Source organism: Gekko japonicus, unplaced genomic scaffold (assembly GCF_001447785.1).
Source record: "Gekko japonicus isolate JY-2015 unplaced genomic scaffold, Gekko_japonicus_V1.1 scaffold231, whole genome shotgun sequence".
Lineage (NCBI taxonomy): Eukaryota > Metazoa > Chordata > Lepidosauria > Squamata > Gekkonidae > Gekko > Gekko japonicus.
Genome location: NW_015165837.1, coordinates 1447942 through 1464951, shown reverse-complemented (window position 1 = coordinate 1464951; position 17010 = coordinate 1447942). Strand labels below are relative to the sequence as shown.

The 17010-nt window shown below is 42.2% G+C and overlaps 1 protein-coding gene across 3 annotated transcripts in view; it reads left to right on the top strand.

Annotated features, from left to right (window-relative positions):
• ICA1 (islet cell autoantigen 1) overlaps nucleotides 1-17010 on the top strand; it is a 75771-nt gene that overhangs the window by 33715 nt on the left and 25046 nt on the right. For all 3 annotated transcript variants that reach the window (XM_015410939.1, XM_015410938.1, XM_015410941.1), the window contains exons 6-7: nucleotides 5525-5650; nucleotides 5842-5940. In XM_015410939.1, the coding sequence (XP_015266425.1) occupies nucleotides 5525-5650; nucleotides 5842-5940 (225 nt within the window). The remainder of the gene's footprint in view (nucleotides 1-5524; nucleotides 5651-5841; nucleotides 5941-17010) is intronic.

Sequence of the window (17010 nt, the reverse complement as noted above, 5' to 3'; positions counted from 1 at the left end):
ATTGCTGCTGCAATTCATTTTTAGCCCATAGCTTTGCAGCTGACCCACTAACTGGATATGAAAACAAAGAAGATCCCTCTCATCGTCTTACTTTATATTCCACTCTGTCTCTCTCCCCCCCCCCACTTGCTTTAGAGCATAAGTGTTTTCTAGAAGGTGCCTTGTCTGGGTTGGCTTTAAATGGCCACATTTAACGTGCTCATTTCAATTGCTGATTTCTGAAGTCTGAAGTTAGAGGAGAAATTGAAATAAGTAATTACATAATGGCAGAGCATTGTGATCTTGCTAGTGCCTGTGGTGGTTAGTCCCAGAATTTTGGACTTGAATGCAACTACATTTAGTTTTTTTCCTGTAGTGTCAACACTGGAAAGTTTCTATTGGGAGTTCAGTCAGAAAATAAAGTGCCCAAATCTCGTCCATCGACACCCCCACCCAACTTAGAAACCAGAAAGGCAATTAACTGAGAATCATACTGCCCAATTAGGCCTCTGGAATGGAATAGGATTAAGCACTGTGAGCACCATGGGAGAAATTTAACATCCAAGGCTGTTTGAACATCTGTGTACATCCCTGTACAGTTCAACACTACAACTATAAGACTTCCTTTAAAAAATTGGCATGGCCAGCTGTAATTTACAATGACAAATGAAATGCCCCCCCTCTCTCAGAAAAATACCCTTTACAATGCTCTGATACCCAGTCCTTGCCATTCTGGTGGGGCTGTCTTTATTTTTCCCTGCCACTCAGATGGCAAAATTAGGATATGCTGAGTTAGCACAGAGTGTAGTAGTTTGCAGCTGTCTTGTGTATTGCGCATATTTGCAGTTTTACTTGTAAGAAACGTAGGCATTTATACTTTTGAATTCCATAAATATGCAAAGTTATACTAAGTTATAAATGATGCATTTTATATCATTAAAACAGCAAAGTCAGTTTACATTTGATAGGAAAGTAAGTATTGCATATATTTCACTGTTCCTGAATTTTTCATTTTTTTTCCTTAGGGGGAAAGGGCTTTCAAATGTATGGAATAATAATAAATTATCATATGGCTGTGTGTGTACTATAGCCGGGAGAACCTAAGATTGTCTGGCAGTCAGAAGTTCTAGCTCTTTTGGCATTATGCACCACAAGGTGACGAACTAGACTTTTTTAAAGGCAAAAGACGTTTTAGAGGTGGTTTGCCATTGCCTGTCTCTGCGTCAGGACCCTGGTATTCCTTGGAGGTTGCCCACACTAATCAAGGCCAACCCTGCTTCGTTTCCAAGATCTGATGAGATCAGGCTAGCCTGGGCTATCCAGGTCAGGGCCAAAATGTATGGAAATTTTACATCTCTATATAGGTCTTTGGAAAGGGGTCTCAAACATTTGAAATTCTAGCAAGTATTCAAATGAAGTTAAATGCAGTTAATATTATTGCAGGACATTTCAGTGCAGCATCACCTTCTGATGGTAAACTCCTAACATTCATGGTTGGGGGGGGGAGGGAAGCAACAATCTGATCTCGTTAACAACAATAGAATCTGTCTAGCAATTTATATGCTCCAGCAGAAATCCTCTTCCTCTGGATCCGTTAATCATTCTCCTTCCATCCTTTGCTCTCAGGATGACATCATCAGCTATGAATTACTAAATAGCTCTGTTGCCATTTAGGACTCAGATCACATAAGTAATGTTTGAGCAGTAATGCTTGAGCATTAGTACAGCTGAGAGGCCCAGACTAGGGATGCTGCAAAGTTCAACATAAGCTTGATGGCAAGATGAACTTACCTTGCTCAAGTCTCTTGAACAAATGCAGGGCAAGCTGCAGATTGGGTCATCTCAGGAGTCTTTGCTGATGTTCATGTTAAACAACTTTGAGCCTGTGAAGTGGCTGCCTGTTCTACATGGCTAACTTCTGTTCCTATTGTTCTGGTGTAGCTGTCTTTTTTTTTTAATTGAAATTGTTGGTGTGACACCATTATGCTGTTTCTAACATTAGGCTGTGTTTCTGATGGCATTGTATAATACTGCTAGTTTTCACAAACTTAAAAAACTTATGGCAGTATACTAGCACTGGCACAGAGTAATGATCACAGCTAGCAGACACAAGAAGTACATGGAGAGACACCTAAATGGTAAGTCTCAATTCAACTGGAATGTTTTGGTGCTTTTTTAAAATTGGAGGCAGCGGCATATGAGCGAGGGGCAGCGCTGTGAAAAAGTGCTGTAAATGGTGACCCAAGAGCACTTCTTCACCTGTCAGTAGAAGTATGCCCCCATAATGCTTTTTTCCAGTTTTAGTTAATGGTAGACATGGGGTAATACCAGCAATATCAATTTTTTCAGAGTCCAGTCACTATGGCAAGCAGTTTAGGCAGAGGCTGGCATCATGTGTTATCCAATACATATACAAGAAAGTCGTGTTGTGCAAAACAAACATATCCAAACATCTTGCACAGCTCAGGAAGGAAAGAGCCCTTTGAAGGGCTAAAGGGGAGAAACAGCAAGCAGCTACAAGCCGCCCTGCGCCACTTTGAAAGCAGCACTTAGCTCTGCCCTATCCCCATAGTGATGACAGAGGGGATGTCCACACAGACTCCCCCACTGCCACGATGAAGATTTCTTTTTTAAACTTTCCCCCTCCAAATTAAAGAGGAAATCACAGGAGTGCCATCTCAAGCTCAGAGTTAAAACAATATAATGTGGACGTTTCCCTTTAACCCAGGGCCTTCCAGCTTTGCACACGGGGGCGAGAATCTTTTTATAGAACCAGCCCTCATCAGTGTTGTTGGCTCTGGTGTAGGCTAGGAGATCAGATCGATTATGTGTGTATTCGGCTATTAAGCGAGTTGGGATTCAAAATGTACGCTTTGATCATTTTCTGAACTTGCAAAGATTCTCAAAAATAGGTGCAGCCTCATGCTGGTATAACTTCTGAATTCTGTGCTTCATGTCCTGTACAGCTGTGTCGTGGGCATAGCAAGTTATACCACTAAGGGGACCTCCTGTGGCTCTAAAGTACAAAAACAGAAGCCAAACATTTTAATAATGCTTAATACTGGAGCCTTTCCTTTGCTTGGCAGAGGAAAATGTGTAGCATTTGGGAACACAGCAGTGCATTGAGTATTATAATAACCAGTATTGACACAAAAAGCATATGGTCTTATATTACATATTGGGTCAAGTAGATCTAATGTTACTCATCATTTCCTGTTTATAAACCATCCTTTCTTGAAAGCAGGAAAAAAATGGGTTTTGCATAGGCTGAAGTCTCTTAAAACAACAACAACAATAAGCTATGCTAGGCTATCTCATATATGCTTTTGAGTGGATTTTACAGTACATTGTGAGACATGACTCTAGATTATGGAACATTTAATTAATCATATATGCCTCCAGTAGATTGATAGTGCTCCTCCAGTTAATGCTCATTTGACATGCAGTGGGCTGCTACAGACCAGGCTGTTTCAGCAACAAAGTCCACTACCTTGTTTAGGGCTGTAGTCGAAAACTATTTGCAAGTTACATTTAAATAAATGGAGGCAAGAGCCAATGCATACTTAACATTTTAGTAGGATATAAAAAGGGATGAAATACACATACATGTAAGTAGGTTGGTTCACCCACAATAAACATGTAAGTGAGGGCTTAAGTCTTCTCTGACCATGGTTGCTAAATTTAAAAGCATAGAGGGGAAACACAGCCATTTAGATGTGTCTATGCCATTGATTTGATGGGTTGCCCATATATGTGCTGTTTAAACATGGGTCTGAATTTGAAGTGCCACCAGCATATGGAAGCCCATGAAGCAGGATTTTCCTCTCTTTCCCCCTCCCAGTGTGGCCACCGACACCTCCTACCCAGGTTCTGCAGGAACAGTATAGGGAAGCAAACTGGCTGTCTAAAGTTGGAGAAGGGATCATTAGAAATCACTCTTCCTTCCCCTGCCAACGGAAGTGTGGTTCTGCTAGCATAAGTGCTTTATGCTGGTAGAAAGCAGTTTAATATCCCAACCAGGAACCTTTTGTGCCTAAATTCAAAAATAAACGTAGTGCTTGTTTCCAAGTGGTCATAGTTCAGATTGGTGTATAAAAAGGGAGCGCAGAGAGGGAAGGAGAACATACGTAAGAGGAGTAATTAGAAAATCCTTTAAAAACACTGAATATAAAGTGTTTCAGATTTTTTTCAAGCAGAGAAGAGAGGAACTGCAATTGAGATTAAATTCCACACTGAAGAACATGTCATGGCAAAGATGTGACCACTGTCAAGCTACAACATCAGAACAGATAGGGTTTGAGTACAGAGAACAACAATGGTACTATTCCTGGGCAAGGTTTCAGATTATTCAATTGATTTGAAGACAGTCTTAATAGAAAATCTGTAGCCTGGGAAACAGAAGGCCTTTAACATCTTGGTTAAAGAAGAACCACAGGCAAGACAAGTTACTTCGTTCTTTCTCTTGAAATGGATAGGAAAACAAAGCACCTTGGTAACCTTGCTTGTGTGGTTGTTTCTCCACGTTGAACAGAGTGGGACCAAGCTACAGCATGTAATTCCCACACTGCTGCAATAACATTTGATTTAGACTTTTATCTCTCCTGGGTAAAAGAAAGGAAGAGTTCATAGAGTAATTGGAATACTCTGTTGTACTGCCATAGCAGAATATTGTGTATTCTGCAGGGTTGTCAGCCAAGGGCTCTCAACCTCCCAGAAGACTTGGGGCGGGGCAGGAACTTAACAAAATGGGGTCTATTGATGCCACATTATCACTTCCAACTGCTTAACCGGAAGTGGTGACACTGTGTTGTGGGACACTCTAGGATTCACACAGAACTCTGTAGTAAAACCGCAAAGCACGGGGGAAATCCTAGAGCATTCATTGAGGCACTTATGTCACTTCTGGTTATGCAGACTTAAGTGATATCACAATATCAATGCATGTAATTTCATTCCTCCCATTTTCTCCCCAGCACCCCATTGAATGCTGCTGACTGTTCATTTGCTACTTGGGTCATTAGTTACTTCTGGTTAGTACTGTTTGCTCACAGGCAAAAATGTAAAATCTGCAGAAATTTTGAAGCCAGGGACAAAACCAAAATTACCTTTCTTTCCTTAAAAAAAACCCTGTAGAATGAGAGAACAGTGTGAACAGCACACAAATTTTAATTTTTGCCAAGAAATAGAAGTTGGCCATTAGAAAAGAAAACCCTGCAGTAAACAAAAGAAAGTATATGGACAGAAAACTCTAAATACAGTCACAATAGGTAGGACTGCCAATATATTTGGATGTCAAGTGTATAACATTTGAAATACTGAACTTTTTAATAATCTATTAACATAAACACATTATAACATATTGTTTCCAAAACAGTATTTCCAGGTATTACATTGTTTACAGAACGTAATATAAGGAATAATTAAACAAGTAATTGGACACACTATGATTAGACATTTTCTTTGATTTGCTGTTGTTTGAAGGAACTGTTCTTTCCAACAGGTATCTTTTTGGTGACATCGTGGTAAATTTTCTTTATATTAACAGGTACAAGCACAAGTCCGTCATACAAAGCTGAACTTCGACAAGCTGAAAACTGATGTTTGCCAGAAAGTGGATCTTCTTGGAGCCAGCAGATGCAATCTTCTGTCTCATGTGCTGACAACATACCAGGTAACTAGCAAGACAGTATCCATAAAACCCAGGACTTACACCTTGATAGAACATGTGCATTTTAAATAGATGTTTAATAAAATCATCTTAGTCATAAGACTAAAGCTGGGTAAATGTCGTGGGACAGTGCAGGGAATATTAACCATTAGTGAACATATGAATATTGAACCAAAAGTTTCTCTTCCTCACAGACAACCCTTCTTCATTTTTGGGAAAAAACATCACACACCATGGCTGCTATCCACGAAAGTTTCAGGGGCTATCAGCCATACGTATTCACTATGCTGAAGGTAAGGTGTATATAGTGTTTTAAATATTTACTTTGTAGTCTCTAGAGAGTGATTCAGATAAAGAAGGGATTGTGGACTTCATTGTAGAACGTTTTGGAGTGGACTTCATAAGCTATATATTTGATATGCTTCTTGACATATTAATTCTGATCATAAGTTTCTCATTAGCCAACATTTGGTTTCTAGTTTCAAGTCCCATAGTGTACTGGTCCCGGTGGGTCTGGTGCGGGAGCAGGTAGAAGTTCCACAGAACAGCCAGGCAGAAAGTACCAGGTAGTCATTCACAGCAAGGGTTCAGGCAGGAGAGTGGTCAAGAGACAGTCCAAGGTTCAGGTATCCAGAAAGGGGAGTCGTCAGATAGTTCAAGTTTCGGGAGTCCAGAAGTCGGGTGGTCCAAGGTCCAGTCCAAGTTCAGAGCAACAGAGGTTCCAGTCAGAGATTCAGGAGACAAGGTGGGTGGTTATGCAGCCATGGTACACGTTATTTATTTATTTATTTATTACTTTCCATTTATATCCCACCTTGTCAGCGCATCCACAATGAGCAGCTTCCCCCTGCCTGGATTTATAGCTGGCTTTCCATGGGCTGTTTAGCTGCTGCTAATTGTGGCATGCATCCCTGCAAGTATTCATCTGGCAACAGGTGTCTGTGATCCATTAGACGCTCACTGCAATGGGCTCTCAGGTCTGATCTCCATTTACAGTGCTGGCGCTCAAGGGGTGTTGGAGAAACACTGGGCCCAGCCTTCTCCCTCTCCTCCACATCCGGACTGGATGCCGGTAAATTGTTTGCAGCTGGAGGAGAGACTGGATTGGCTACATCCGGTGTGTTGTCAAGAGCTTGCATCTCCTGTCCTTGCAGATTGATGGGCTCTGTCTCAGCTGAGTGTTCCTCCTCTTCAGAGAAGGTGTCGTTATCAGAGGAGGTTTTGTTATTAGGCTGGTCATTCGTCTGGTCAGGTTGGCTACCAGGGAGAGGTATGACACATAGCACCTTAGAGACCAATAAGGTTTTGGAGGCATAAGTTTTTGAGAGTCAAAGCTCCCTTCATCAGATCCAAATTTGTATCTAACAAAGGGAGCTTGACTCTGGAAAGCTTATACCCTGAAAATCTTATTGGTCTTTAAGTAGGGTTGCCAACTCCAGGTTAGAAAATACCTGGAAATTGGGGGGGGGGGGCCTGAGAAGGACAGGGTTTGGGGAGGGGAGGGGAGGGACTTCAATGATGACATAGAGTCCACCTTCCACAATGGCCATTAGCTCCAGGTGAACTGCTCCCTGTTGCTTGGAGATCAGTTGTAATAGCGGGAGATCTCCAGCCACAACCTGGAGGTTGGCAAGCCTAGGATGCTACTAGACTCCAGTGTAGCTTTGCTACTGTATACCTTCCTGCAACTTGGTTCCTAATGAGGCTGAAGCACATGTTTTAACCTATGTGATTCATGAGGTGGTTTACAGAGCAATGAATATCCATTAAATCAATCCACTGAATCAATAAAATATAATAAAAATACAGGACAGAGAGCAGCCATGAAAGGGAGCCTAATAAAATTAGCCAGCTCTGAAACTTGATTAAAATAAATAAAAAATATCTATGAAAAACTTTAAGATTATTCACCCACCATTTTTTCTAAAGCTGTGCCACTGTACCAATATAAAATAATTTTACTCCTTTTTGCAAATGGAAGTACTCTCTATTAGTTTCAGAAGAGGGCTTTGAATCAGGCATATAAGGACACCTACATCCCTTTGTAAAATCAGCAACAAGTACTCCTGTAGACCACACTGGAGCGACCTAAATTAAGGATGCGTGTAACTATAGCATCTGAGCTCAACTTGATGAATTTCAGGCCTTTGAAGAGACAGCTTACTTTCAGAGTTCTGTTTTAATTAGTTATACATACTGATAATTTATTCGGTCTGAAGTGTTGCCTACAGAAGGACTCTTAAATGCCCTTGGGATTATTTCTGTAGAGAATACATTGTTTTAGGAAAGGTCCCCCCCCTTTTTTTGGCTAGCCTTGGATAATGAGAGAGCCATTTGTTTTCTTTCCTTCAGGGTGTATTCTTGGAGTAATGCAATTGCAGCTGTATTTCCTGATTTTCAAGTTTGTGTTTGATAGAATATTTTAATTCAAGCATCCAGTTGAGGAGATAGGATTTTGCTGTACAGTTACAGGAGGAGGGGAGTTTGTTCAGGCTTCAGAATTCATTCCCTTGAATACCTTATGTTCTCTCACTGTGAGAATATTAATTGCTCTTTGTTTTCATGTGTCCTTTAATGACTAACAATTTGACCTTTGAACTATATCAAGGAAGGAAAAAAATAAGTACACCATTTAGAAATACATTAATTTGTATTTGATAAAGGGGGCTTTGACTCTCAAAAGCTTGTACTCTGAAAATCTTGTTGGCCTCTGAGGTCCTACTGAACTTGAATGTAGCTCTTATTAAACTTATAAAAATCCGTAGCTAATGAAGATTCCAAATGCGTAGCCATGTTATTGTGCCGTAGCGGAATAAGACAGGAGTCCAGTGGCACTTTAAAGATTACTTTTATCCTATAACTAATGAAGTATTCAGGGGTAGAAGGAGAAGAAAATGAATGATATGAATAAATAAGGAAAGGAGTGTCTAAGCAAGGAAATAAGGATAAGGGTAAATTGCAATGACTCGATTCAATAACTTTGTGGAAGAGCTTCCAAAATGCTATTTTTTTTCTTGCTGGTCTTTTTTTAAACACTACTCTTGACCCAGGAGAGGAGAGATTCTCATCTCTACTCTACCATAATGCTCTCTTAGTGACCTTGGGCCAGTCCTCCTCTCTCAGCCTAACATACCTCACAGAGTAGTGGCCACTTCCGCACTGTCATTTTGTCACTCGTTTGTCCCTATTGCTTTAGGGTCCCCCCCCAAAAAAATGTGTTTTGCTCTCTCTAGTAGTCCCAAAGGGAGCAAAACACATGTGGAAAAGAGAGCCCCCCCCAAAAGCAATAGGGGACAAACAAGTGACAAAAATGACAATGTGGAAGTGGCCGATGTTTGTAAGGGTAAAATGGGTGAGGGAAAACTGCTGTATATGGCCCCAAGGTACTTGGAGGAAGAATGGGATAAAAGCGTAATAAATAAATGCCTTGTTTTCTTAAAGATGGTCTTTTGTTAACAAAGATTTTTTTTACCCCTCCGTTTGAAAATGTCCAAACCCATTATCTTTGCTGCTTTTTCATATGGCTTTTCCATGCTCACTGTAAACTACTGCGGTTATTACTCCTATCAAATAATCCAACAGTACTGCGGCAGTGAAAGAAGGTGTTGTTCAAAGATGGAAATGAGGTTGAATGTTTCAGAGAGGAAATGTCATTAAAGTTGTCAGGTTCCCTGAAGATCAGAAGTCAGAGTCTGAGAGCTCAAGGTAGTGGTTGATAGCAGGAGGATAGATCCGAATGGCGTTTGGATGGTCAGGGGGTGTTAGGTCCTGGCATCACAAGATGGATGAGTGAGCTGAGTTGGGTGGGAACTGGTGAGTCAGGGTGCAAACATCAATAGCTGCATCTCATAGTTTGCTTGTGGTGTTTCTTAGACATTCTTGACTAGGGCTGGGGCTGATCTGTAAAGAAGATAGTTCGCTTCCTTGCTCCTGACTCCATGCACTTGAGATTTAACTCCTGGAGGCCCAGAAAAAGAGACTCCTCTGAAACTTTGGGGCAAGCCCTGAGACCTGGCACCCCTCACTGCAGTAAACTGCCTCATCCAAAGGCATATGGGACTTTTAGGAACCATGTCTGGCATCTGTTATGTTCAAAATTATATTATGTGGTCGCCTTGTATCTTTTCAAGAGAGGAAAAAAGGGATATTACTGATATTTGCCTAGTTTGATTGGACACAGAGGCTGTTCCAAAGCCTGTGATATAAATTACTGTCTTTGCAATTGCATCACTGCTGGTAATCTAATTTTCTTAATTGTTTTTATGTATTCTGTGTTATGTAATAATTGTCACCAGAAGACACATCATTGACTTTATTAAGTATAATTGAATTTTAACATAAACATTGTTATTTACAAGCAGGTAGATTTTTTCCCCTTTTTACCAGGAAAAAAAATGTTACTTCAATAGGTGAAGAAGAAAAGATGTCTTTTGCTTTAATTTGTTAGCTGGAATAAATTCAATTTAATCCAGGTTTTAGATCATGTACTAGTTTTATTTTCTTAATGCAGGAAGCAGGGGCTCTCATTGTGGTCTTGCCATACTCTTTCCTTTGAGAGCTCTCTTTATTTAGATGTTTAGTTAGTCATGCTAGTGTTTGGTTACATTAGTCTTTCAAGTGTACCTTCAGTAGTACCAGAACAGACAAGCTAATTTTTTGTATAGCCCAAGCTTTCACAGGCTGCAACCTAGCAAAAGCATAATCCACCTTGAGTCCTAGTGAGAAAGATAGACTATAAATAGCATAATTTTTTTGTTGTCAAACCACAGCTGATTTATGGTGATCTCATGGGGTTTTCAAGACAAGGGATATTGTGAGGTGGCTTGCCATTGCCTGCCTCCATGTCATTACCCTGGTATTCCTTGGTGGCCTGTCATCCAAATACGAACCAGGGCCAACTATGCTTAGCTTCTGAGATCTGATGAGATCGGGCTAGCCTGGGCTACGCAGATCAGGGCATAAATTGTGTAAATAAAAATAGATAATCAATAGATAGGTAGATAAGTAGATAGATGATAGATAGAAGTAAATAGTAGCAGAAGGCCGCTCAGAGAGTTAATGCAGCTTTACATTCAATAGGCCCTGTTTTTAATGTGTCAGGAACAGAATTCCTTTTCTGACACTGTAAGTGCACAACAGAATTGATTCTCTTGAATATGGCCACTCTGACATCTCTAGCGGACTTTCCAAAAAGGCTGAAATGTTCACTTAGGCTGCAATCAGACGGCAGGCCTGGCACAGTCTGCCCATGCCTCTAATTTCTCCGGAGGTATTTGTTCTGGAGAGGGAGTGACCAGACACACCACTCTTCATTAAAAAAAACAAACCCTCTACTTTGCACATGTGCAGATCCGCTTATTCGCCATGGGCAAATATGCGGTTATGCACATATTGCAAACGGGGGGGGGGGGAATGGCAGCCAGGGAGCGAAAGCCGCAGACATCCAGATGTCTTGAGTGCACAACGAGATGATTAGACAGTCAGAAATGCAAGGTGGACGATTTGAGCTGTAAATACTGGATTTTCTCTGGTGTCAAGGAAGTCCGGGGGGGGGTGACAACTGGGGAATAGAACGGAAGGCCAGACGCTGCCTGGACATGCACATTAAATCTGGTAGGGAGAAGAGACAACATCGGACCAAACAGCCCGTCTGATCACACCCTTACTGGTTTTACTGTAGAACAAAGTTTGAGTCCAGTGGAACCTTTAAGACCAAAAATGTTTTATTCAAGGTATGAGCTTTCATGTGCAGGCACACTGCCTCAGATACAATCACCCCCCTCCCCATGTTGTTAGTATTGTTTGGTCCTGAAACTCTATTGCTGATGTTAACTTGCACATTTGGATCTGTTGCAGGGACTCTGAGTATTGTGTTATGGTATGCTTATTGATAGACGATAGTTCTGTAAGGCGCTATTTCTTAGAGAGCTGGACTGTACTTAAGCCAGTGTAAGACCTTATTTTCAGGAGAAGCTTACATAATTCACTATAGAAACTGAATCTGTTGTAGAGGGTTCTTTTGTTTCTCTTGGTCATTTTGTGCTCTGGTACATGTGTTTGTGCTAGGATTCTTTCTTTTCTGCTCTTACTGTCAAGTGCCCTTGGATATTATCCAAGATGTAAGAATTAAGGCTGAGCTGAATGTTCTTGAAGATTTTCTGCCAAAAAGGGGATGGAGATTAAAGTGCTTTGGGGTTGAGATAACCTGTATGTTTCAGGAGATGCTTGTACTTTATAGCAATCCGTTCCCAATCCCTGTGAAAGAGAGCCCCAAAGAAAAACGTATTCTCGAGGTGTCCCTCACCCCGAGCCCTACTGAAGTTGCTGGTCTCAGATAGTCTAAGTATCCATCACAGAACTGGGGATCAAAACAAACACACTAGATGTTTTTAATTATAAAAATGTAGTACCCTATGCTGTACAGCCAGTTGTGTTTTGTTCTGACAGACACTGAGCCGCTGCCTCTGTTTCTCTGGTCAGCCAGTAAGTGATTAGACACCCTGACTTAGAGGATCTTTATGCCCACAGGTGTGCATTCCGCAAGCTTTGGGTCAAAACCAGAGTTACTGTGACTGCCGCTTGTTTCACATCAGCTGCAGTTCAAGAGAGCTAAATACACACAGGCCCCCAAGTGCTTTGGCTAGAAGTGGTTTGGTTGCCATCAAACTGCAGAAAAAACTCTGACTACCCAAACAACCTTCCTAACACGGTTGTACTTGTCCTCGGGTTGCCAGCCTCCAGCTGGGGCCGGGAGATCTGCTACAATTACAACTGATCGCCAGACAACGAGGATCAGTTCCCCTGAAGGAAATGCTGCTTTGGAAGGCACCTCTAAGGTCCCTGCTCAGGCTCTACCCCCAAATCTCCATGCACTTCCTAACCTACAACAAGACAAGTCTTAACTTGTCTGATTTTGATGATTGGATACATTATTTTTGTACTCATCCAGATATTACTATGAAAGGATTTTTGTGCATCTAAAAAACTTGCCATGGGTGGTTCCTTTAAAAGTATGATGCAAACTCCTTTTGGGGAACTAGAATGGGAGCCATGCCGGTTAACTATGTTCATATGGATGACTCTTGATTAAGTGGCTGATGCAAACTTGGAAATGTCCACAAAGATGGTTAGGCCACAAAAATGTTTACTAGACTGTCTGTCTACACATGCTGTGTTTATTAAAATTAGTTTTATATTTTTGACCAAAAAAGACAAGAAACATCAACTTTTGTAAAGTTTCTCTTCCCGGTCACCTGGAGGTGATTTCTTATTTCCACAGGCAATCAGAGGGCTGTTATTTACAAGTCTGGTCTGTTGATAAATACTCGTGCCATTAAAGCAAAGAAAAAGAAAAAAAATTCCTAACATAAATTACCCATCCTGGAAGCATAAATCTGGGTTTGGTTAGGAAGTAATGTTTCTTAATAAGAATGTTGGTATTGCCACTTCCCATGGTCTGTTCTTGGGATAAATGGGTCTCCTGGGCTTCTTATCCATGTAAATATTCATGGAAAACTATATTTTAATGGGAGGAAATGAAATTACATGTTAGTGCCTAAAAATACAAAGGTAACATAAGTACGAACAGCTGTTTTCAGCTAAAGAAAGATCAAAATTACATTGGCAGGACTTTGCAACGCCTCCACTAGTGAATCAGTCTGTTTAGCTGTGGAACAACATAAGAGCTAAACTAGATAAGAGGGAATATTTTCCACTTGGCACACTGTCTGGAATTACAGCCCTTGTGGTAGATAATGTGGTAATATTAGAAGACACTTTGATTGTGCCCCACTTTGTTGCGTGCCCTTGATCACCATGACTGATGACCTTCGTCAGGAAAGTGACAGGGGGAAGTGAGTTCCTACTGATTCTCCTGAACATCTTTGAAGCAGTCATCCATGGCATCTTTTCTTTTTTCTTTTTTTGGTATTTTTGCACTGTGTGTTCGTGTGTGTGTGCACATGCGCCCATGCCTGGAAGTCATGGTGACCTCTGGTGACTCCTACTGGGACACAGGACATTCAGAGAAGTGGCTTGATAGCCTGCCTCTGGCCTCCCTGGTATTCTCTGGAGGTCTCCCGTCGAAATACGTGTCATGGCATCTTTCAGAATAGGCTGGCTGGGATGGGAGTGCTTGGTGGTTTCACTCTTACTTGACTGGTCAAATCCAGAAGGTGGTGCTGGGGGACTGCTGCTTGTCCTATGGCGTTTACCAGGAACGTGACAGGGAGGTGAATCCCAACCAGTTCTCCTGAACATCTTGCTAGGTTTCAAACCAAGCATCCATGGCATCTTCCTGGATGGGCTAGTTGGGTTGGGAGTGCTTCAGTGTTTTCATTCTTACTTGATTGGTCAAATCCAGAAGGTGGTGCTGGGGGACTGCTGCTTGCCCCATGATATTTTTGCTGTGAGGTCCCACAGGGTTTCACCTTGTTTGCCATGCTGTTTAACATTTACATGAAAACATTGAGAGAGGCCATTTGGAGATTTAGATTGAGGTGTCACCAATATGTGAATGACTCCTGGCTCTAATTCTCCTTAACTGCTGAGTCATGTGAGTCTGTGGAAATCCTGAACAAATGCCTGGAAAAGGTGATGTGATGAATGAGGGCCAATAAACTAAAACTCAATCCAGACAAGACTGAGGTGCTGTTGGTCAATGGAGAAGCTGCTTGGGGGTTGTGGAGCCAGCCTGTCCTGGAGGGAGTTGCACTCTCCCTGAAGAAGCAGGTTCGTAGCTTCGGGGTGCGACTGGACCCTGGGCTACAGTTGGAGGCTGAGGTCTCCTCCATGGCATGTAGCACCTTTTAACAGCTCCGGATGATTTGCCAGCTGTGGCCATTCCTTGAAAAGCATGATCTGGCCACAGTGACCTATTCTCTGACTATATCCAAGTTAAATTACTGTAATGCACTGTACATGGAGCTGCCTGGAAACTTCAGTTGGTCCAAAATGTGGCAGTTAGGCTATTATTAGGGGCTGGTTACAGGATTCGTAAGGAGCTGTGGTGGCTCAAGTGGTTAAGACGCTGAACTGCAGGCTGTGGAAGGTCAGTAATTCAGCAGTTCGAGACCCGAGTTGCCGCATGATGGAGTGAGCTCCTGTCTCTAGTTCCAGCTCCTGCCAACCTAGCAGTTCGAAAGCAAGAAATTGCAAGTAGATAAATAGGTACCACTTTGGTGGGAAGGTAACAGCGTTCCATGCGCCTTGGTGTTTAGTCATGCCGGCCACATGACCACGGAAATGTCTTCGGACAGCACTGGCTCTTCGGCTTTGAAACGGAGATGAGCACCGCAACCCTAGAGTCGGACTCGACTGGCTTTCGAGCAAGGGAACCTTCACCTTTTACAGGATTCATATCATCCCTGTGCTGAAAGATCTGCACTGGATACTTGTCTGTTTCTGGGCACAAGTCAGATTGCTTGTTCTTACTGAAGGCCCTAAATGGCTTGGGGCCAGGCTACTTGAAGCACCATCTCCACCCACAGTGTCCAGCCCAGCAGTTTATAACTGTCTCCCAGCCCCTATTCTCCATGCCCATGCCTTCAAAAGTAATACTGGTGGCATAGAGACAGGACATTTTCTGTGGTGGCCCCATACCTTTGGAATGTCCTTCTTCTTGAGGCTTGACTGGTTGCCTACAGTATTGCCTTTCAGGCATCAGGCCAAAACATGTCTTTCTACACAGGCTTTTAATTAGGACTTTTGTCTTTCTGGCTGCTTTATGGTTTCCTTCTGGTTTGTTGTCCCTTTTCTTAGAATCATAGAATATTAGAGCTGGAAGGGATCTTGCAGGTCATCTAGTCCAATCCCCTGCACTCTATAGGAGCATTTTAGCCTACAAAATACCCGAAAGATGGTCGTCCTGCTTCCACTTGAAAACATCCAGCAAAGGAGCATCCACCACCTCTTGATGCTTTTAAGCTGTTGTTATGCCCCTGGGCTTGATTTAATGGTTCATTTATTTTATATTGATAATTTATTATTTAAATTATAAGCCATCTTGATCAGGACTTTGGAGAGGCGGCATAAAAATCTCCTAAATAAATAAAACTCACTCTTCACACATAGCAACATTACAGCACTAGAGCAAAATATGTTTGGGGGAATCAGAAACGGGGGAGGGGGGTCACAGGAGAGGTAAAATCCCCTTTTGTCTCTAATTCTGCTCTAACTTCATGCCTGCAGGCTCTGCTTTCCAAAACGACCCTCTGGCTGTGGCTTCCCCTTCCTCACCACCTTCTGCCAGCCACTTCCATTGTTTGCATGCCATGACAACCCAAAACGCCCTCTGAAATCTGGCTTGGGGGGTGTGTGACTTGCACATGCCAGGCAGAGTTAGTCCTGAATTAGGGATTTTTAAAGTTGGTTTTTTCCCCTGCAAACCTGGGAGATCGCCATATGTATTCTGACAGACAGGTCCATCAAAATGTGATAAACAAAGAGCAAAACTGAAATATGCAGGGAGCAAAGACAAGCAGCTGTTTATTGTTACTGGTATATGAATCCCAAAGACCGCACAGAGGCACAGTGAGTATTCTTTGTTTGTTTGTTCAGGAAAAAAAGGAACTATGCTGCCTCTCCAGGGAACCTGCCCAAGGTGGCTTACAGGATAAAACACAACAATATAAAGCAGTAAGAGTTATTAATTAAAATCCAGCATTAAAACCCCAGCCAGGGTATAACATACCGAGGAGCTTAAAATGAATGTAACAGTTTCCAGGCTAAACAGTCTACAGAAACAATACTAAAAATCAGGGCTATTTTTGGGCAGGAACGCACAGGAACAGAGTTCTGGCTGGCTCCCGAGTTGGCCACGCCCAGCAGGAACTCATTAGCATAATAGGCCACACCCAATCGCAGAAACTCATTAAAATTGGCTACATTAGGGGTGTGTGGCCTAACATGCAAACGAGTTCCTGCTACAAAAAAAGCCCTGGGTTTTGACAACAAACAAGGTAAACAGAATAACAAGCAAAAGGTGGGTGTGGCTGGATAACCACACTTCTGGTAATATGGGGGTGCAGCCTAATGTGCTAATGAGCTGTGCTGTCAGGGGTGTGGCCTAATATGCCAATGAGTTCCTGCTGTTGGGTGTGGCCTATTATGCTAATGAGTTCCTGCTGGGCTTTTTCTACAAAAAGAGCCCTGCTAAAAATAAACTTCTTCAAGAAAAGTGTGGGTGAATGGAACTATTTTGGCCTAACTCCTGGAAGGTAGCAGAGTAGATGTCAAGCCCTGTCTCTGGCTGCCACCTGCCTCACCTCTGAAGGTCGGGGGGGGGGGACAGAGAGCTGGGATCTTGAGGCAGATCATAACTGAAAGGCTGGACAATATGGGAGGAGGTGGTCCTTCAGTTACCT